This window comes from Stomoxys calcitrans, chromosome 1, assembly GCF_963082655.1.
Source record: "Stomoxys calcitrans chromosome 1, idStoCalc2.1, whole genome shotgun sequence".
In the NCBI taxonomy this organism is placed as follows: domain Eukaryota; kingdom Metazoa; phylum Arthropoda; class Insecta; order Diptera; family Muscidae; genus Stomoxys; species Stomoxys calcitrans.
The window spans coordinates 177086245-177110737 of NC_081552.1; the positions used below are offsets into that span (position 1 = coordinate 177086245).

The following is a 24493-nucleotide window of genomic DNA, read 5'->3' on the forward strand; positions in this document are numbered from 1 at the left end:
GTTTGAAGAATATCCTTTGCATTTCCCTTTGCAGCTGATGGCACTACTCCCCACAGATTTTTTTTTGTAAAAAAAATGTAAATTTAAAAACAAATTTTTCGCCTCGTATTTCGATTTTCTACTTAGATGAGAAAAATGTTGCCAAATATGTTCTCAATATTCTCAATATTATTTGTTATGCACTCAAGAGCATCTGAAAAGAAACCTTAGTTTGAAAGATAACACCGCACGACTGGATATATGTAGAAGGGTCATTATTGTACAAAAAAACGAAAGATAACAAAAAAAACCATGAAACTTTGCGGAAATTTTTTATCGCTACATACTCTGACCTGTATGGCATAGCAAAAGATGGAGAGAACACAGGAAGTAAGTTTGTATTTCTATGGTCAATTGGTGAAGATTAATGGCACTCGGACAACCAGGAAGTTCAATGCAAGTCTATTTGGTTGTTTATTTTTAAGGGCAGGAATGACACTAAGGGAAAATAAAATAGATCAATTACAAAACACATTTGACCCATTTTTTTAGGAAAAGCAACTTGAAAAATTGCCCTAAAATCCTAACAAAATTTATATAATTTTAATCGTCATGTCGAATTAACGAGGTCTCGTCCGTCTGACTATCTCTTTTTCAAAAGCACGATATCATTCGAAAGATTAAGGCTAGGAGCTCTAATTTTTTCTTACAAATTTATGTTATGATATGAATGTGTAATTGGAATGAGAAACGGAGAACTTGCCGATCCACGATGGAGAGCTGAACTCTACATACTTTCAACTAATCTTTTAATATCCACCTTCATAAAATGGATGTTCGTGTGTCTGCCCGTTTGTCCGTCTGTTGAGTTCAAATTTAATACAGATATTTGGATGCAGCTACCTTGTCGATCAATCTCCCGAATTTAAGTTTTGGGTTCATATAAGAAACATATTCCTTTTGATTTCAATGAAGTTTGAATAAGTTTTGAATAGACGCGACCGTGTCCTTAAAAAGCGTGCTAAGTTTGGCCGGGCCGAATCTTGGGATCCCACCACCATGGATTCTGCTAAAATAAGGGAGCTATATCTAGTTATTGACCAAATTGGACCGTATTTGGCACAGTTGTTGAGAGTCATAACAGAACTCTATATCCAAAATTTCAGCCAAATCGGATGAAAATTTCGGCTTTCAGGAGTTCAAGAAGTCAAATATGGAATTCGGTTTAAATGTTAGCTATATCAGGTTCTTGACCGATTTGGACTGTACTTGGCAACGTTATTAGAAGTTTTAAGAGAACACTACATGAGAAATTTCAGCCAAGTCGAACAGAAATTGTGGCTTCCATGGGCTCACGAAATCAAATCGGGAGATCGGATTATATGGGAGCTATATCAGGTTCTTGACCGATTTGAACCGTACTTGGTACAGTTGTTACGATTCATAATAGAACACCATGTACAAAACTTCCAAATGCCAAATCGGATAAAAATTTCGGCTTCTAGGGGCTTAAGAAGTCAAATCAGGAGATCGAATTATATGGACGCTATATCAGGTTATAAACAGATTTGGACCATACTTGACACAGTTATTGGAAGTCCTAACAGAATAGCACATGCACAATTTCAGCCAAATCGTTCAAAAATTGTGGCTTCCATGGGGTCAAGAAGTCAAATCGGGAGATCAGTTTATATGGGAGCTATATCAGGTTCTTGACCGATTTGGACAGCACTTGGCAACGTTGTTGGAAGTTTTAAGAGAACACCACATGCAAATTTAAGCCAAGTCGGACTAAAATTGTGGCTTCCATGGGCTCAAGAAGTCAAATCGGGAGATCGGTTCCGTCTGTCGAAATCACGATAGCGGTTGAACGCGTAGAGCTAGCCGCTTGAAATTTTGCACAGATACTATATATTGATGTAAGTCGTTGGAGATTGCAAATGGGGCATATCAGTTCAGATTTAGATGTAGCTCCCATATTAACCGATCTCCCGATTTGACAACATTATGTTCTATTATGACTTCCAACTACTGTATTAAGTACCGTCCAAATCGGTTTATAATCTGATGTAGCTCCCATATAAACTGATTTCCTCATTTGACTTCTTGAGCCCCTAAAAACCCCAATTTATGTCCGATTTGGCTAAAACTTTGGGCATAGTGTTCTCTAATGATATCCAACAACTGTGCCAAGTACCGTTCAAATCGGTTTATAATTATAAACCGATCTCCAGATTTGACTTCTTGAACCCCTGAAAGCCGCAATGTTTGTCCGATTTGGCTAAAATTTTGCGCATTGTGTTCTGATTTTCAACAACTGTGCCAAGTTCTAAATCGGTCGATAACCTGTTATAGCTCCCATATAAACGGATCTATCGATTTCACTTCATGAGCCCCTGGAACAGAATACCAAGTACCGTTCAAGTCGGTCTAAAACCTGATATAGTTCCCATACAAACCGATTTCCCAACTTGACTTCTTAAGCCCTTACAAGCCGCAATTTTTGTCGGATTTGGCTGAAATTTGGAAGCTGTGTTCTGTAATGACTCTCAACAACTGCGCCAAGTACGGTCTAAATCGGTCTTTAACCAGATATAGCCCCCAAATTTTAGCTGAATCAATGGTGGAGGGTGCCCAAAATTCGGCCCGGCCGAACTTAGCACTCTATTACTTGTTTTTTCAATGTGGTTATTTATCTTTTTGGTCAAGTTATTGTGGGTTCTTTGGAAAATGTTAAAAACAAATGTTTTTGTTTGGTATATGCATTCTTGGTATACGGAGCAAATCATGAATAACAAATAAGTTTTAAAGTGTTCCTGTTTGTTACTCTCTATCTATAGCTTTATTTGTTCTATACAAATATCTTAGAGCTGTTATTATTCTACTTCAACGCAGTTGATTATGTTATTGTGAATTATTTCGGTTTTGCATCATTACGTTTGTAGAAACTTTTCTTAGACTGCTATGGTTCAAAAATATATGAGGTTTGTAAAGGCCTTTAAATTTGTAAGAGTTATGGGGAATATGGTTCACTTCGCCACTGGCTATGGGGGAGAGACAGTGTAGGAGCATGGCAACAATCAACCGATTTATTTTGATAATGACCACACTGGAAGTTAAGCTATACAATGCTAAGAAGTCTGTTATTTTTTAACAGAGAGGTTTACAAAAATAAGTTTTGTTTGATTGCGATTCATTGGCCAAATTTCAAATTGTTTTTATACCCACCATCTTAGGTATACCCCCATACTAATCTAGTCATTCCGTTTATAACACCTCGAAATATTCGTCTAAGATCCCTTAAAGTATATATATTCTTGATCGTCTCGTAGCTCTGAGTCGATCTAGCCATGTCAGTCCGCCCGCTTGTCGAAATCGCGATAGCGGTCGAACACGTAAAGCTAGCCGCTTAAAATTTTGCACAGATACTTAATGTTGATGTAGGTCGTTGGCGATTGGAAAAGAGCCATATCGGTTCAGATTTGGATTAAGCTCCCATATAAACCAATCTCCCGATTTGACTTCTTGAGCCCCTCGAATCCGAAATTTTTGTCCGATTTGGTTAAAATTTTGTGTGCAGTGTTCTGTTAAGACTTTCAAAAACTGTATTAAGTACGGTTAGAATCGGTGTGTAACCTGATATAGCTCCCATATAAACTGATCTTCCGATATGATAGTGTTTTGTTTTGACTTCCAACAACTGTGTCTAGTACGGTCCAAATCCGTCTATAACCTGACATAGCTCCCATGTAAACCGATCTCCCAATTTGATTTCTTAAGCCCTTGAAAACCACAACTTTTATCCGATTCGGCTGTAGTTTTGCAGGTAGTGTTCCGTTAGACTCTCAACAACTGTGCCTAGTACGGTGTACATCGGTATATAACCTGATGTAGCTCCCATACAAACCGATCTCCCGATTTGACTTCTTGAGTTCTTACAAGCCACAAATTTTTATACCCTCCACCATAAGATGGGGGGTATACTAATTTTGTCATTCTGTTTGTAACTACTCGAAATATTCGTCTGAGACCCCATAAAGTATATATATTCTTGATCGTCGCGACATTTTATGTCGATCTAGCCATGTCCGTCCGTCTGTCCGTCCGTCCGTCCGTCCGTCTGTCTGTCGAAAGCACGCTAACTTCCGAAGGAGTAAATCTAGCCGCTTGAAATTTTGCACAAATACTTCTTATAAGTGTAGGTCGGTTGGTATTGTAAATGGGCCATATCGGTCCATGTTTTAATATAGCTGCCATATAAACCGATCAGGGGTCTTGACTTCTTGAGCCTCTAGAGTGCGCAATTCTTATCCGATTGGAATGAAATTTTGCACGACGTGTTTTGCTATGATATCCAACTACTGTGTCAAGTATAGTTCAAATCGGTCCATAACCTGATATAGCTGCTATATAAACCGATCTTGGGTCTTGACTTCTTGATCCTCTAGCGTGCGCAATTCTTATCCGATTGGAATGGAATTTCGCACGACGTGTTTTGTTATGATACCCAACAACTGTGCCAAGTATGGTTTAAATCGGTCCATAACCTGATATAGCTGCCATATAAACCGATCTTGGGTCTTGACTTCTTGAGCCTCTAGAGGGCACAATTCTTATCCGATTTGAATGAAATTTTGCGCGACGTGTTTTGTTATTATATCCAACAAGTGTGCTAAGTATGGTTCAAATCGGTCCATAACCTGATATAGCTGCCATATAAACCGATCTGGGATCTTGACTTCTTGACCCCTAGAGGTCGCAATTATTATCCAATATGCCTGAAATTTTGTACGACGGATCCTCTCATGACCATCAACAAATGTGTTTATTATGTTCTGAATCGGTCTATAGCCCGATACAGATCCCATATAAATCGTTCTCTCTATTTTACTTCGTGAGCCCCAATGGGCGCAATTCTTATACGAATTGGCTGAAATTTTACACAGGTCTCCAACATATAATTTAATTGTGGTCCGAACCGGACCATATCTTGATATCGTTTTAATAGCAGAGCAACTCTTTTCTTATATCCTTTTTAGCCTTAGAAGAGATGCCGGGAAAACAACTCGACAAATGCGATCCATGGTGGAGGGTATTTAAGATTCGGCCCGGCCGAACTTAGCACGCTTTTACTTGTTTTGGTTAAAATCAGTCTATAACCTGATACAGATGCCATATATAGCTGCCTATAACCTGATATAGCTAAATCGGGCAAAAATTGTGGCTTCCAGGGGCTCAAGAAATCAAATCGGGAGATCGGTTTATATCAAAGCTATATCAGGTTATACACCGATTTGGGCTATACTCGGCACAGTTATTGGAAATTAAAACAGAGCACTACCTGCAAAATTTCAGCCAAATTGGAAAATTGCGGCTTGTAAGAGTTTAAAAAGTCAAATCGAGAGATCGGTTTATATGGGAGCTATATCAGGTTAAAGACCGATTTGGACCGTACTTTGCACAGTTGTAGAAAGTCGTAGCAGAACACTACGTGCAAAATTTTAGCCAAATCGGATGAAAATTGCTGCTTCCATGGGCTCAAGAAATCAAATCGGGATATAGGTTAATAAGGGAGCTATATCAGGTTATAGACGTATTAGGGCCGTACTAGACACAGTTTTTGGAAGTTATAACAAAACACTATCTGCGAAAGTTAAGTTAAATTGCTCAAAATTTTTGGCACTCAGGGGCTCATGAAGTCAAATCGGGAGATCGGTTCTTATGGGAGCTATATCAGGTTATAGACCGATTTGGACTGTACTAGACACAGTTGTTAAAAATCATAACAAAGCACTAGTTACAAAATTTTAGCCAAATCGGATAAAAATTGTGGCTTCTATGGGCTCAAGAAGCCAGACCGGGAGATCGGTTTATATGGGAGCATTATCAGGTTATAGAACGATTTTGACCGTACTTGACACAATTGTTGAAAGTCACAACACTACATGCAAAATTTCTGCCAAATCGGACAAAAATTGCGGCTACCAGTGGCTCAATAAGTCAAATCGGGAGATCGGTTTGTATGGGAGCTATATCAGGTTAAAGACCGATTTAGACTATAATTAACGCAGTTGTCATAACAGAACACTATGTGCAAAATTGTAGCCAAATCGGACAATAATTGCAGCTTCTAGGCTCTCAAGAAGTCAAATCGAGAGATCTGTTTAAATGAGAGCTATGTCCAAATCTAAACCGATATGGCCCATTTGCATTCCCCTTCGACCTACATCAATTTTAGGTATCTGTGCAAAATTTAAAGCAGCTAGCTTTACGCGTTCAATTATTGCGGTCGTGATTTCGACGGACGGACTGACTATGGGGTCTTAGATCAATATTTCGATGTGTTACAAACGGAATGACTAGCTTAGTATACCCCCATCCTAAGGTGATGGGTATAAAAAAATTCTAAAGCGCCTTACACAACTCATTGTTCCCAATTTCTGCGAAATCGGACAATAAATCAAGAGATCGATCTATATGCCAACTATATCCATTTCTGAGACGACCTGGGCCAAATTGACAAAGGTTATCTTGTGGCTTAACACAACTCACTGTCTCAAATTTCAGCAAAATCGGATAATAAATGTTGCTTTTATGGGCCTAAGACCAGATCGATATAGTCCGATTTAACCCATCTTCGAATTTAACCTGCCTATGGACAAAAAAATTTGTGCACAGTTTTAGGTCATTATCTCCAGAGATGGCCTGTCAGAAATAGTGACGTATATGACATACATTTCCGACGTATATTACATACGTCGAAAACGTCGTAAACCTAGCCAAAAAACTAGGTTTCTGACAGAAAAAAAAAAATTCGAACAAAAATATGTCGAATTTTTGATCTGATTAACTAAAAATTTTGGCATAAGTAATTTTTCCTCCTGGAGACGAACAATATTGAAATTGGAAAAAATCGGTTCAGAATTAGAAAAAGCTACCGTAGGTTTACACGATTTTTACCAATATTGCAATAATGTGGTCATTTCTTAACCGATCTTCACGAATTGTGGCACACGCAAAATCCCTCGCTAAATCCCTCTGGCTGTTGCGAGTTATTGGGTGGTTGCAACATTTTTATTTATCAATTATTTCTTATCCTTTTGCAAAATTATTTGTTTCTCCCGCTTTAATTTGCTTTTTGACAGCTGTTGACAACGACATATGTTATAAAATGAATGACATCTGAGGTAGTGTCAAGTGAAATGGTAGATGGCGTGTTAAGTATGCTAATGTGAGGTAATGTCAAGTGAAATGGAAGATGGCGTGTTAAGTATTTTATTGAATAAGTAATGTTATTTTTAAGTATTGTTATTGAATAACATAATTAACACTCCATGTACCATTTCACTTGACACTTCCTCAGATGTCATGCATTTTTAACATATGTCGTTTACAACAGCTTTCAAAAAGCAAAAAAGGATACAAAATAATTGCAATTTTAAATATAATTGATGAAAACTAATAATTTATTGATTTTTTGCTTCACAAAAAATTCCTTAAACGTTACTTTATAAATTGACTTGAAATTTGCGTATATTTCCAATTTATTGTGTGAAAAATGTAAATGCAAAAATTTAAAAAAAAACTTAATATTTCTTTTATTGCGAAATTTTTTACATATAAACTCTTCTATATACAACAAATAAGTGACAATAATATTTGTTAAAAATCAAACATTTACACTGAGTTATTAAGGTTTATGACGTTTGCGACTTTTTCTACGTTTTATACAAGTATACGACGTTTTCGACTTTTACAACTTTTTGACAGTCGGAAACCTAAAAAATCGTCTTACGGACCATCTCTGATTATCTCTGTTTTTGAAGACTGTAGTGTGATTTCAATATACTGACAGACAGACGGACATGGCTAGATTGTTTTTGATTTTTGCGATAATCAAGAATATGACGGACATGGATATTTCGATGTGTTGCAGACGGAATGACAACATGAGTATGCCCAAATCCTTCGGTGGTGGGTATAAAAAAGTCATAATACTCTGTACCACAGTGGTGTACGGTTTAAAGATAACACGCTGACTTTCTGCCTGAAACTTGATTTGGATTTGAACGGTTCGGAGAGATTATTTCCTATTATAACAGAGGCGTTCTGCAAAGTTGCCTTAATTATTGCGAGAATATCGAACTCAAAATGGCTTGTAATACATTTGAACATATGGGGCTGTCGATGGCACCTATTTGGATCTTTTCCAGGAATTGGAGCAGAGTGAACATCTGTTTTATGAAAAATTGATCAGCTCTAAAAATAGGTCCCAATTATCTTCTTGACTTTAGATTTTAATCTCTTACACAGTACGCGATAGGAAGGTGACTTATTGCTCTTCTTGTGTACAAATTTTTTCACAGCTTGTGACTCTGTAATTGCATTCTTTCTTCTGTCAGTTATCAGCTGTTACTTTTAGCTTGCTTTAGAAAAAAAGTGTAAAAAAAGTATATTTGATTAAAGTTTATTCTAAGTTTTATTAAAAATGCATTTACTTTCTTTTAAAAAATCCGCAATTACTTTTTGGGTAACCCAATAGTATGCTGAGCTTCCAATTTTTTCGTTGTTCGTTAATCGGTATGTTCTTATCCGTGCTTAATTTGTATGGGTTCGAATTGAAAGTAATTTCTTATTTGAAGTTATTTCGCGATCTCATGTCGCGTTTTGGAAACTTTTTAGTTTTAAGTTTCCTTTGAATTTTCCCTTTAAACACACACACTCATACACCTTGTCTTATATATACAAATACAATCACAAACATACATACCTCTTAACATTTCCCAGGAAATCCACTGTGTGATTTTTGGCTGACGATGTGAACCATGTCGCCGAATGCAACTCCAATTGGGCCTTGTAACAATCATATTTGATGTACTGCGTACAATACAATGAATGCGAGATCAACTCCTGCAGCATTTCCGGTGAGAAGGCACGATAGCGAATGTTAAAACTAAAGTCCGAGTCTCGTGATGAACGCACATCAACTTGGCTGGGCAGATTGTGCTCCACAATGGTTTTCGTGGCATTTTCCAGTGTTTGGAAATCGCATTTAACACTGGCCGGCGGAAAGACCCCATTGCCATCAATGTCGATTAGATACACCTCCGACTTGGTATAGCCTAAGAGGGCCAGCTCCTCACAGGTTTTGCGGTATTTGGTAAAGTGGCAATTCTTGCCAATGTAGCCGGTATGATTGCAGTCGCAGGTAACCCGATCATCTTTGACCACACACTTGCCATCGTGCTCACATGTGTTGGGCCTTTTGCATGGGTCAATGTACTGACAGTTATCCAGAGCCACCTCACCCACCACTCGTTCGGTTTTAACCACATGGCGGGGTTCAATGAGGTGGCCATTAACCTCGATGTCACGTATGCAGCCTACCAGGCCGGACGAAGCGGATTTTAGGCTGCTGCCAATGATCAATTTATCGCCAATGTTAAAGGTCAGGCCATACATTTGGGTACGGTGATGTTGGTAGTCAACGCTGAAACGTATTTCGCCATTTTTGTAATCCAACTCTACGGAATGCCATGAGGTGGCACGTCCAATCTTTACCACTGTGGCCAGGGTAACGTTATTCTGGACATCGGGTATTAAATCAAAGCTAAGTTTGTCTGCTGCCAAACGAATCTACAAGAAGCAGGTCACACAGCCCATCCATACATCATCGTCGTCCATGGATGAGGTTAAGAAATAGAAATCGGGTTAAATTGTTGGCGTCGTTTTTTGGATTGGCATGTAGGAATGCATTCGCATGGACAATTTCAATTTCCGTGGCAAAATTGCATTTCCGCATGTGTTTTATGTTTTGAAAGGGCGAGAGTTCGTGCCGGCGTTTCCAGTCGGGGTGGCAGTATGTCCGTTCGATGTGTTAACGCCATTATGGTTGGATGAATGAAGTGAATAAATGATGCACGATTACATAGAGGGATAGAGGGATAGAGAGAGCGAGGGAAGGTCCACGTGCAAAACGTGTGTTTTTATGATGTCCAGTTTTCGTGTGCAATTGGAAGGCATGACCAGCATTTCCCGCCAAACAGCATCCGTTTGGATTGCAATGATGCCAAATCATCATTAAGAGCATGAAGGCATGGCGTTGTCATTGCCAATGATTTGAATTGTGTGCCATGAAAATAGAAGAACAATTGAAAAAAATCTTTCATTAGAAAGTTAAAATGGTTGAAATTTTACATAAGAATTATTTTTAGACTGTATTACGGCTTTGTTTGCATAACAGGTCGTAGAACATTTGTTTAACGGATTAAAAAGACGCCTTAGGAAGCTAAGAAAAATAAAAACAAGTAAAAGCGTGCTAAGTTCGACAGGGCCGAATCTTGAGAACAAACCACCATGAATTTTGCTAAAAATTTATACAAAATAATTTTAGTTGAAGGGCATAATTTTATTCTGCAGACCAAACTTCTGTCAAACCAGCAAAAGTTAAAGCTTCTAGGAACCAAACAGGGATAATCGAGAGACCGGTTTATATGGGAGCTGTGTCAGGTAATCCACCGATTTGGACCTTTCTTTGCACAGTTGTTTCAAAAGTCATAACAGAACACAATTTTAGCAAAATCGGACAAACATTGCGGCTTGTAAGCGCTTAAGAAATCCAATCAGGAAATCGGTTTATATGGGAGCAATAACAGGTTCTAGACCTATTTGGACCGGTCTTTTGCACAATTGTTGTAAGTCATAACAGAACACTACATGCCAAATTTCAGCAAAATCGGAAGAAAATTGCGGCTTGTATAGGCTCAAGAAGTCAATTCGAGAGATCGGTTTATATGGGAGCTATATCAGGTTATAGACCTATTTGGAACGTACTTCGCACGGAAGTTAAAAGAACATCACAAAACACTATGCGCAAATTTTTAGCCAAATTGCACAAAAATTGGACAAAGTCAAATCGGGAGATCGGTTAATATGGAAGCTATATCCAAAATCTGAACCAATATGGCCCATTTGCAATTCCTAGTGACCTACATCAATAAAAATTATCTGTGTCCAATTTCACACGTTCGACTGCTATCGTGATTTCGACAGATGGAGGTACGGACGGACAGGGATATCGGTACTTAGGGGGCCCTATATCACTATATTGACCGTTTCGGATAAAACGTGGCACTGATTTTGTAAGTCATAGTATTGGTTGGTGCGTCAAATTTCAACCAATGAAGTTGAAAATTTAGGGGATCGGTTTATATGGGGTCTATATCGGTTTATGGACTAGAATCGTACTTAGCATGTGTTATGGAAGTCCTAACTCACGTCTTTGTTTTAAATTTCAGCCATATACAATAGGATGAAAATTGAGGCTTCTAAAGGCTCAAGAAGTCAAATACGGGGATCAGTTAATATGGGGCCTATATCTGTTTATAGACTTAAGTCTTTGTTTCAAATTTCATCTAAATCGGATGAAAATTGCGGTTTCTAAGAGCTCAAGAAATCCAATCAAGGGATTGGTTTTTATGGGGGCCATATCTGTTTTTAAACCGATTGGTATGATACTTGGCATGAATATTGGAAATCATAACACAAATCTTTGTTTAAAATTTTAGCTAAATTGGAAAAATTAGGACTTCCAGGGGCTCAAGAAGTCAAATCGGGAGATCGGTTAGGTTAGGTTGAAAAGAAGGTGCAGATATTAATCCGCCCCATGCCACTATGGACATACACCTAAGCCAGTAATCGGCATGTTTTGCACTCTAAAAACTATAAAGTAACCTCTTAAAAGAAAATTTTAAGTTAAGAATTCCGTGCTACTTACAAAATCCTTAATTGTTTTCAATACCACTTCCCTAAGTTGGTTCATGTTTATTATTGTGTCTCCACCTAAGTGCCGGTATCTGTTAGACGCGAAAGCCGGACAATGACAAAGGAAAGCTCCAACGTCTCATCATCTTCCCCGCATGCTCTACACATGCTATCACTTGCCGCACCGATTTTACATAAGTGAGCTCGTAGTCCTATGTGTCCCGTAATGATACCAATAGCTATACTGACCTCCTTTTACTTTTTTTCAGTAATAGCCTCGTTTTCTCACAATCTAGAGCCGATCGTTTCGCTGTTTCACAATGTTGCATGCGCATTCGTCTGCGCTTTCATTTCCCCTTATTCCGTTATGACCCGTCACCCAAACGATGCGGATTTTTCCATCCCCAGAAAAGGCGTTGATCTCCTTCTTACACTGCAAGACGGTTCGTGACGTTACCGTCCTGATTTTTATTGCTCCTGATATTATGGCAGTTTTACTGTCGGTGAAGATGTTTACACTCTATGTCCACGCGTTAGCACCACACCACTTCACGCATTCCGTGATCGCCCGGATCTCCGCCTGCAGGATCTTATTATGGTCAGGCAGTCTAAATCAGATCTCAGTCACTGCGTTCTCTGTCCTCTAGCTTTGATCCATCCGTGTAACATGATCTTCCAGATGGCAATACTAGGGTTCCGTCAATCCAACGCTGTGCCGATGGCAGCAGTGCCTCGCACACGACTTCAAGGTTCATCTTAGGTATCCGATCGGAAACCTCTTCCCTTCCTTCCAGGTTTTCTATTGTCGCCTCGATTATACCGCGATGATATGAGCTGCTTCCATCCTCAATCCATTGTCTCATTTCCTTAATTGTCATAGCCGTAGTGGCTGCCTTACATTTAATCTGTATGTCAATGGGTCGGATATCTGAAATAGTCTTCATTGTCCTAGTGGGCGTGGTCCACCAAACTACTGAGGCGTAAGTAAGTATTGGTCTAGTCACGCTTCTGTAGAGCCAGTGGACTATCCTCGGACTCATACCCCATTTCGCGCCTACGGCCCGTAGGCGCACACACCTAAGTATTTGACCTTGTCTAATATAGAAATCGTTTTATTGAGGAAATGTTGTGCGTTAAATTGGCCCACCTTCGTCTTCCTCATGAACAGTCATATTTCAGTTTTCTCTGGGTTAACATTGATACCTCTGGGTCAAGCATATGGCTGCGATAGACCTCAATGTTAATCGGTTAATATGGGAGTTTTACTAAATCTGAACCGTTGTGGCCCGTTTGCAATCCCAAACGACCTACATCGATATTAAGTATCTGTACACTATTTCAAGCGGCTGCTTTATGCGTTCGACCTCTATCGTGATTTCCCCAGACGGATGTGGCTAGATCGACTCGGAACGCCGAGACGATCAAGAATATATACTTTATGGGGTCTTAGACAAATATTTCGGGGTGTTATAAACGGAAAGACTAGATTAGTATACCCCTATCCGATAGTGGTGGGTATAAAAACGTTGTATTTTAGTGACAAGTGCTTAATAAGATACAATGGCGGAAATTGAAGTTTTACGGCGAAAAATCGCAATTTATATTAATAAAAAGATAGTAAAATTAACTCCAAACGATCGCCAAAAGTCACGCACACTCCTCTAACCTCTATTTTCAATTAATTTGATTTTAAAATTAACTATATTTGTTTCATTGTCTTTCAAGTCGAGCCTAATGACCCAGCGAATGCAACATCCAAAGGAGAGATTGATAATTGAGTCTTGAAGAAAAGAAATTGCCAGTTCCTCAGACAAGGCAGTACACATGTCACCCCACTGGTGGATGCGTTTCGATAATTGGGTTTCATTATCTCATCGTCACCATCGTGAACTATGTCCGTCCGTCTTACCGGCCTACAGTTCACAGCCTGTTGTTCGTAGTACTAATAGTTGAGATCATAAGCACAAATCCTATGTGAAATCTCAACTACTCCTACCAGGCTGTTCGCTGTAAGCTTTTTCACTGAGCAATATCTCTTCAAACAAACTCTGACTCCCCTCTATGGCTTTTGCATTCATTTTATTCCCTTGTCAACGTGGCAAGCTCCGTCTGCCGACGTCAACATGACCACACATCTGGTGGATTTTGTTTTGGAGACGCGCTTTTCGTCTTCTGTTTTTCTAAGTTCCCCGTGCTCTGGGTGTACTATCATCTTTTTTATCTGTTTGGCTTTTAAGGCCGGTCATGCGAGTAATTTTTTTGTTTCATTGTCTTTCAAGTCGAGCTTAATGACAAAGTGAATGCAACATCTAAAAAATTAATTATATTTTATTTATATTCTACCTATCTTCTATCTTTATAAAGGGTGATTTTTTTGAGGTTAGGATTTTCATGCATTAGTATTTGACAGATCACGTGGGATTTCAGACATGGTGTCAAAGAGAAAGATGCTCAGTATGCTTTGACATTTCATCATGAATAGACTTACTAACGAGCAACGCTTGCAAATCATTGGATTTTATTACCAAAATCAGTGTTCGGTTCGAAATGTGTTCATTCACCGTAACGTTGCGTCCAACAGCATCTTTGAAAAAATACGGTCCAATGATTCCACCAGCGTACAAACCACACCAAACAGTGCATTTTTCGGGATGCATGGGCAGTTCTTGAACGGCTTCTGGTTGCTCTTCACTCCAAATGCGGCAATTTTGCTTATTTACGTAGCCATTCAACCAGAAATGAGCCTCATCGCTGAACGGTGAATGAACACATTTCGAACCGAACACTGATTTTGGTAATAAAATTCAATGATTTGCAAGCGTTGCTCGTTAGTAAGTCTATTCATGATGAAATGTCAAAGCATACTGAGCATCTTTCTCTTTGACACCATGTCTGAAATCCCACGTGATCTGTCAAATACTAATGCATGAAAATCCTAACCTCAAAAAAATCACCCTTTATATAAAAATTCATTTGTGTTCGTTTGTTTGTTTGTATGTTTGTTTGTTTGTGGGTTTGTAAATTTGTTTCTTCCGTAAAGACTCAAAAACGGCTAAACCGATTTCTTTAAAATTTTCAAAGACTGTGGGGAGTGGTCCGGAACGAGCAATAGGCTATATAATTTTTTCATATCGCATTGGGGGCGGACCCTCTCCGTTACCCCAAAAGTACAAGCCAAAAATAAAAGTGGACCGATTGGGACAATATGGGACTTAAATTAAAGGCATTCAAGAGTAGAGTACAAATTCCATATTAAAAATTGGGTCCAAGTATTTGGGGAGTAGCCCCGATCCCAAAATCCCCCAAAATAGGTTTATTGGACGATAATGACAAAATGGGAATTGAGTGAAAGGTATTCGGAAGTAGAGTTGGTATTGGAAGGAGGCGGACCCTCCCCCGTTACCCCAAAAACACCACTTAAAATCAAAAGGGACAATATGGCCATCAAATGAAAGGTATTGGGGAGTAGAATTCGAATATGGTATTAAAAATTGGGATAAAGTATGAGACGTAAAAATTAATATGGAATTCAAATGAAATGTATTGGGGACTAGACTACGAATATAACATAAAAAATGAGGTCCATGTAATTAGGGATCGCCCCACCCCCAAATTAGAATATAATTCGATCATAGCTAGATGAGCCTCAAATGAAATGTATTTGATAGCAGATTACGAATATGACATTAAACTTTGTGTCCAAGAATCTAGGTGGGTACCTTACTACCTAAAGTCGCCTCTAATTGTTTATTTGACAATTGGGGATCAAGTGATAGCTATTTCTAAGTGGAGTGCGTTATTCAAATATGTGCTCAAGTAGTAGATGGAGTGAGGCGCACAATTCTCCTACGACCCCACCAAACGGCTGTATACACCAATTATGACAATATGTGGTTAAATTCAAAGTATAAGTTTGTGGATTGCGAATTTGAAATCTTTATTCTGATCATATATCTATCGGAACCTCAGCACAAGACTGTTGATCAGTTCTAATGACCTAATAGGACGCTGCCGCCTTACCTCCAAAGTTATGACGTTCAGTGTGATAGGAGCAGTTGCAAACCTTTACGTCATGGTGGCCGTCATTTTTGCTCATCGACAAGGAGCCTTCTTTTCCTAGACAAATCCAAACAACGTGCTGCTGGGCGTTACTTTCATGATTAAAACTTTTACATGGTTTATTTACTAAGATCTGTCGCCACCGCACCTAATATAAAGACTCGCAAATTAGTTCTTTACCACTGAGAATCGTTTAATATGGCGATTTGTTTTGATTTAAAAGACTAAATTATTACTATTTAACAGGTAGCCTATAGTCAGTTAAAGACAACTACCACATGATGATCAATGTTATAGGCGTTAAGCCGCTCCAAGCGAGTAGCAGCATAGACAAAGGAAATCTATAGACTCATAACAATATGTTCAAAAAAGCTCTAACAGATGGGAGAAATGTCAAATTCTCAGTCGTTTATATGTGTTTGCGCAAGGATCCGGGGCGACATGGAACGGATATCTTTTAAGTTATTTTATTAACATTTTGGGTATTAATGTCTAAACTTTTCTCTTATAGATGGCAGCACTAACATTTCGAAAAGCGCCATCTGTTTGCAAATGGATCAACTGAATGAAGACGCCAACACGAACAGAAAGAGGGCAGAGTGGTAAAAATTGATCATGCAGCATTTATCTTTGTTATGGCAAATAAAGAAAAATAATATATAGGAATTTCGTTGCGGTTGATTGCTGTATTATTTTTTAAATTTCCCCATAGATAAATATTTATTAAGTAGAGAGCGAATATCCAAGTTTGCGCTTAACTGTTAGAGGGTAAGGCTCAACGAACGTACACAGAATCAGAGCTATTGGAGGTTACGTAACAGAGGTGGTATTTTTCTACGTTTTGAAAGCGAAAGCGTAGTGGAGCGGGTTTGATTGAAAATTAAGCTCAAAGATAAGAAGCCTCCTTTTTATAGTGACGAGCCGATAAGCACAAATTTTTTTTTCGTTTTGTCATTCGATTCGTCCGCCATGTCATTGAAAACAGCTGATTTTATTAAGGGAAAATAGCTGTTTCCAATGACTTGGCGTACGAATCGAGTGTCAACAAGTAAAAGCGTGAAAAGTTTGGCCAGGCCGAATCTTACATATCCATGGCAGAGGGCATGGATCTCATTTGTCATTTTTTTGCCCGATATTTCTTTATAGGCAAACAAAGGATAATGGAAAAAATTGCAAAGCTATTGAAGCTATTTCAAGTTATCAACCGATTCAAAGCATGCTTGGTTATGCCGTTGGATTAAAAGTAATTGTGCAAAATTAGCCAAAACTGAATAAGAATTGAGCCCTATAGTGCTTCAAGAATTAAAATCGGGAGATCGGTTCATATGGGAGCTATATAAGGTTAAGCACCCATTCAGACCATATTTGACACGTATGTGGAAGGTCGTAGGAGAAGTCGTTAAAATAATGTTTAGCTTAATCGCATAAGAATTGCGCCCTCTAGAGGCTCAAAGAGTCAAATTAGGAGATCGGTTTATATGGGAGCTATATCAAGTTTTAAACCGGTTTGAAACATACTTAGCACAGATGTTGGAAGTCATAATAAAATATCTCATACAACATTTGAAACAAATCGGATAAGAATTGCGGCGTTTAGGGTCTCAAGAGGTCAAGATCCAAGATTGGTTTATATGGCAGCTATATCAAAACATAGACCAATATGACCCATTTACTATCCCAACTAACCTACACTAATAGGAAGTATTTGTGCAAAATTTCATGCGCCTAGCTTTATCCCTTCGAAAGTTAGCGGGCTTTCGACAGATGGACGGACCGACATGGCCAAACTGAATGTCAAGACGATCAAAAATATACATATATATTTTGTTGGGCCTCAGATGAATATTTCCATGTTTTACAATCGAAATGACGAAATTAGTTTATGACGCAGGGTACGAAAAGAAAAAACAAATTTAGTGGTCTAGGCCGTAAGTTTTTTTGTACTGAATTCTTAAATGGGTAATTATTATTGTCGCAACTATTATTGAAGGAATATCTAGTGCTCAAAATTTTTTTTGATATTTTTAGCATGGGTAAGCCGAAGATGTTTACCCATGCGCAACGGTGACATTAGATAGGCTAAAAAAAGTGGAAATTCGATTGAATTTAAAAATAGACAAAATGATGACAATGTGATTGGAAACAACAGCGAGCATCACCAACAACAAATTCAGCGCCATCTATTGGGAGATAGAAATTATTTGAATAGCCAAGCAAACCTGAACAAAGAAAAAGAGCGCGAGAGGTACAGGAGAGTGTGTTCAAAATTGATCATATGCTTTTCACTACTGTTTTGACAAGTTGTGTGTCCTTCGAATACATGAAATAAAAGGGATAATTCGTTTAAGCCTCCTACCCTGGGACAAGCTTCCACAATAGTCCAAAGTAACTTAGTGAATGCAAAGAAGAGTGATTGAAAAGAAAGTTATAATTCATATGGTATAAAAGGGAGCGCTGCGAAGCGGGCTGGGTTCAGCTAGTCTATATACATAACAACAAGCGTGCTAAGTTCGGCCAGGCCGAATCTTATATGCCCTCCACCATGGATCGCATTTGTCGAGTTCTTTTCCCGGCATCTCTTCTTAGGCAAAAAAAAAAAGGATATAAGAAAAGATTTGCTCTACTTTTAGAGCGATATCAAGATATGATCCGGTTTGGACCACAATTAAATTATATGTTGGAGACCTGTGTAAAATGTCAGCCAATTCGAATAAGAATTGCGCCCTTTGTGGGCTCAAGAAATAAAATAGAGATATCGATTTATATGGGAGCTGTATCGGCCTATAGACCGATTCAGACCATAATAAACACGTATGTTAATGGTCATGAGAGAATCCGTCGTACAAAATTTCAGGCAAATCGGATAATAATTGCAACCTCTAGAGGCTCAAGAAGTCAAGATCCCAGATCGGTTTATATGGCAGCTATATCAGGTTATGAACCAACTTGTACTTTATTTGACATAGTTGTTGAAATAAAAAACGTCTTGCGAAATTTCAGCCAAATCGGATAGAAATTGAGCCCTCTAGAAGCTCAAGAAGTCAAGCCCCAGATCTGTTTATATGACAGCTATATCAGGTTATGAACCGATTTGAAACATATTTGGCACAGTTGTTGGATATCATAACAAAATACTACGTGCCAAAATTCATTCAAATTGGATAAGAATTGCGCCCTCTAGAGGCTCAAGAAGTCAAGCCCCAGATCTGTTTATATGACAGCTATATCAGGTTATGAACCGATTTGAACCATACTTGGCACAGTTGTTGGATATCACAACAAAATACTACGTGCCAAAATTCACTCAAATTGGATAAGAATTGCGCCCTCTAGAGGCTCAAAAAGTCAAGACCCAAGATCGGTTTATATGACAGCTATATCAGGTTATGAACCGATTTAACCATACTTGACACAGTTGTTGGATATCATAACAAAACACGTCGTGCAAAATTTCATCCCAATCGGATAAGAATTGCGCACTCTAGAGGCTCAAGAAGTCAAGACCCAAGATCGGTTTATATGACAGCTGTATCAAAACATATGGCCCATATATGCCCCATTTACAATACCAACCGACCTACTCTAATAAGAAGTATTTGTGCAAAATTTCAAGCAGCTAGCTTTACTCCTTCGGAAGTTAGCGTGCTTTCGACAGACAGAGGGACGGACGGACATGGCTAGATCGACATAAAATGTCTCGACGATCAAGAATATATATACTTTATGGGGTCTCCGACGAATATTTCGAGTAGTTACAATCAGAATGACGAAATTAGTATACCCTCCATCTTATGGTGGAGGGTATAAAAAACAAGTAAAAGCGTGCTAAGTTCGGCCGGGCCGAATCTTATATACCCTCCACCATGGATCGCATTTGTCGAGTTCTTAGGCAAAAAAGGACATAAGAAAAGAGTTGCTCTGCTATTAAAACGATATCAAGATATGGTCCGGTTCGGACCACAATTAAATTATATGTTGGAGACCTGTGTAAAATTTCAGCCAATTCGTATAAGAATTGCGCCCATTGGGGCTCACTAAGTAAAATAGAGAGAACGATTTATATGGGATCTGCATCGGGCTATAGACCGATTCAGACCATAATAAACACGTTTGTTGATGGTCATGAGAGGATCCATCGTACAAAATTTCAGGCATATCGGATAATAATTGCGACCTCTAGGGGTCAAGAAGTCAAGATCCCAGATCGCTTTATATGGCAGCTATATCAGGTTATGAACCGATTTAAACCTTATTTGGCACAGTTGTTGAAAGTAAAAATAAAATACGTCATGCTAAATTTTAGCCAAATCGGATAAGAATTGCGCCCTCTAGAAGCTCAAGAAGTCAAGACCCCAGATCGGTTTATATGGCAGCTATATCAGGTTATGGACCGATGTAAACCATACTTGGCACAGATGTTGGGTATCATAACAAAACACGTCGTGCGAAATTCCATTCTAATCGGATAAGAATTGCGCCCCCTAGAGGCTCAAGAAGTCAAGACCCAAGATCGGTTTATATGGCAGCTATATAAGGTTATGGACCTATTTCAACCATACTTGGCACAGTTGTTGGATATAACAACAAAACACGTCGTGCAAAATTTCATTTCAATCGGATAAGAATTGCGCACTCTAGAGGCTCAAGAAGTCAAGACCCAAGATCGGTTTATATGGCAGCTATATTAGGTTATGGACCGATTTAACCATACTTGGCACAGTTGTTGGATATCATAACAAAACACGTTGTGCAAAATTTCATCCCAATCGGATAAGAATTGCGGACTCTAGAGGCTCAAGAAGTCAAGACCCAAGATCGGTTTATATGGCAGCTATATCGAAACATGGACCGATATGCCCCATTTACAGTACCAACCGACCTACACTAATAAGAAGTATTTGTGCAAAATTTCAAGCGGCTAGCTTTACTCCTTCGGAAGTTAGCGTGCTTTCGACAGACAGACGGACGGACGGACGGACGGACAGACGGACGGACGGACAGACGGACGGCCATGGCTAGATCGACATAAAATGTCGCGACGATCAAGAATATATATACTTTATGGGGTCTCAGACGAATATTTCGAGTAGTTACAAACAGAATGACGAAATTAGAATACTCCCCATCTTATGGTGGAGGGTATAAAAATTAATTTGTGTTTGTTTGTTTGTATGTATGTTTATTTGTTTTTGGGTTTGTAAATTTGTTTGTTCCGTATAGACTCAAAAACCGCTGAACCGATTTATTTCACATTTTCACAGATTGTGGGGAGTGGTCCGGAAGGAGCAACAGGCTATATAACTTATAGATATCGGTAGGGGCGGACGCTCCCCCTTACCCTAAAAGTACGATCCCAAAATAAAAGTGAACCGATCGGAACAATATGGAATTCAAATGAAAGATACTTAAGAGTAGACTATTTCATATTAAACATTGGATCCAAGTATCTGGGGGGCCCCAAACACAAAACCCTCTAAAATAGGTTTATTAGACGATAATGACAATATGGCATTCGAATGAAAGGTATTTGGGAGTACGAAAATGGAAGGAGGAAAAGGCTTTTTAGTTTATTGATATTGGAGGGGGCGGACCCTCCCCCGTCCAACCCAGAAAACTTTTCCAAACAAACATATTGGACGTAAATTTCAATATGGGATTCAAATGAATGGTGTACGGGACTAGACTACGAATATGACATAAAAAATTAGGTTCAAGTAATTGGGGGTCTCCCCACCCTCAAATGGGGATATAATTCGATCCTAGCTCGATGAGCTTCAAATTAAAAGCATTTGGTAGCAGATTATGAATATGACATTAAACTTTGTGACCAAGAATCTAGTTGGTGCATTACCTCCCCATTAAAACAATGGGGGATCAAGTGATAGATATTTTTAAGTGGAATGCGTCATTTAAATTTGTGCCTAAGTGGCAGATGAAGTGAGGCGTCCCCCACAAAATGGCTGCATGCACCAAATAATGCAATATGGGGTTAAATTCAAAGTATAAGGTTGGGGACTGCGAATATGATATCTTTATTCTGCTCATATATCTAGCGGACCACCTCACCTCGAAACAGTTGATTAATTATAATGACCTAACAGGACACTGCCGCCGTACCCCCAAAGTTATGACGTTCAGTGTGATAGGAGCAGTTGCAAACCTTAAGTCAAGGTGGCCGCCATATTTAGCTCATCGACAAGGAGCCTTCTTTTCCTAGACAAGTTCAATCAACGTGCTGCTGGGCAACACTTTCATGTTCAAAAGTTTTACATGATTCAATTACTAAGAACTGTCGCCACCGCACCTAATATAAAGACTGGCAAATTAGTTCTCTACCACCAAGAATGGTTTAATATGGCAATAGTGAGACTAAATTATGACTTTTCAACAGGCCATATAGTAGTTATACACAAATAACACATGATTATCAATGTTATAGACGCTAAGCCGCTTCAAGAGAGTAGTAGCATAGACAAAGGAAATTTTTAGATTCATAACATATGTTCAAAAAGCTCTAATAGATGGGAGAAATGTTATATTTTCAGTCGTTTATATGTGATTTCGCAAGCATTCTGGGCTACATGGAACCTGCTTCACTGAAAGCGAAAGCTCAGTGGAGCAGGTTTGATAGAAAAATTTAGCTCAAAGAAAAGAAGCCTCCTTTTTGTAGTTGAGCTCAAGTGGCATGCCGATGAGCACACATTTTTTTTTCGTTTTGTCACTCGATTCGTTCGCCAAGTCATTGAAAATAGATGATTTTATAAAGGGAAAATAGCTGTTTTCAATGACTTGACGAACGAATCGAGTGACAACACGTAAATGCTGGAAAAGTTTGGTCGTTCTGAATCTTACATAAAAATGATAAATGAGATCCATGGTAGATCTCATTTATCACTTTTTTGCCCGATATTTCTTTATAGGCAAACAAAGGATAATGAATAACAAGTAAAAGCGTGCTAAGTTCGGCCGGGCCGAATCTTATATACCCTCCACCATGGATTGCATTTGTCGAGTCCTTTTTCCGGCATCTCTTCTTAGGCAAAAAAGGATATAAGAAAAGAGTTACTCTGCTATTAAAACGATATCAAGATATGGTCCGGTTCGGACCACAATTAAATTATATGTTGGAGACCTGTGTAAAATTTCAGCCAATTCGTATAAGAATTGCGCCCATTGGGGCACACGAAGTAAAATAGAGAGAACGATTTATATGGGATCTGTATCGGGCTATAGACCGATTCAGACCATAAAAAACACGTTTGTTGATGGTCATGAGAGGATCCGTCGTACAAAATTTCAGGCATATCGGATAATAATTGCGACCTCTAGGGGTCAAGAAGTCAAGATCCCAGATCGGTTTATATGGCAGCTATATCAGGTTATGAACCGATTTGAACCTTATTTGACACAGTTGTTGAAAGTAAAAATAAAATACGTTATGCAAAATTTCAGAAAAATCTGATAAGAATTGCGCCCTCTAGAAGCTCAAGAAGTCAAATCCCCAGATCTGTTTATATGACAGCTATATCAGGTTATGGACCGATTTCAACCATACTTGGCACATTCGTTGGATATCATAACCAAATACTTCGTGCAAAAATTCATTCAAATTGGATAAGAACTGTGCCCTCTAGAGGCTCAAGAAGTCAAGACCCAAGATCGGTTTATATGGCAGCTATATCAGGTTATGGACCGATTTGGACCATACTTGGCACAGTTGTTGGATATCATAACAAAACACGTCGTGCAAAATTTCATTCTGATCGGGTAAGAATTGCGCACTCTAGAGGCTCAAGAAGTCAAGACCCAAGATCGGTTTATATGGCAGCTATATCAGGTTATGGACCGATTTAAACCATACTTGGCACAGTTGTTGGCTATCATAACAAAACACGTCGTGCGAAATTCCATTCCAATCGGATAAGAATTGCGCCCTCTAGAGGCTCAAGAAGTCAAGACCCAAGATCGGTTTATATGGCAGCTATATCAGGTTATTGACCGATTAAAACCATACTTGGCACAGTTGTTGGATATCATAACAAAACACGTCGTGCAAAATTTCATTCTGATCGGGTAAGAATTGCGCACTCTAGAGGCTCAAGAAGTCAAGACCCAAGATCGGTTTATATGGCAGCTATATCAGGTTATGGACCGATTTGAACCATACTTAGCACAGTTGTTGGATATTATAACAAAACACGTCGTGCAAAATTTCATTCTGATCGGGTAAGAATTGCGCACGCTAGAGGCTCAAGAAGTCAAGACCCAAGATCGGTTTATATGGCAGCTATATCAGGTTATCGACCGATTTGAACTATACTTGGCACAGTTGTTGGACATCATAGCAAAACACGTCGTGCAAAATTTCATTCCAATCGGATAAGAATTGCGCACTCTAGAGGCTCAAGAAGTCAAGACCCAAGATCGGTTTATATGGCAGCTATATCAAAACATGGACCGATATGGCCCATTTACAATACCAACCGACCTACACTAATAAGAAGTATTTGTGCAAAATTTCAAGCGGCTAGCTTTACTCCTTCGGAAGTTAGCGTGCTTTCGACAGACAGACGGACGGACGGACGGACGGACAGACGGACGGACATGGCTAGATCGACATAAAATGTCGCGACGATCAAGAATATATATACTTTATGGGGTCTCAGACGAATATTTCGAGTAGTTACAAACA

General features: G+C 38.9%; 1 protein-coding gene across 7 annotated transcripts in view; it reads right to left on the reverse strand.

The window, feature by feature from the left end:
* The window catches only part of LOC106093786 (axotactin), a 448664-nt gene that overhangs the window by 225444 nt on the left and 198727 nt on the right, over window positions 1-24493 (reverse strand). For all 7 annotated transcript variants that reach the window (XM_059363679.1, XM_059363659.1, XM_059363628.1 and 4 more), the window contains exon 10: window positions 8750-9615. In XM_059363679.1, the coding sequence (XP_059219662.1) occupies window positions 8750-9615 (866 nt within the window). The remainder of the gene's footprint in view (window positions 1-8749; window positions 9616-24493) is intronic.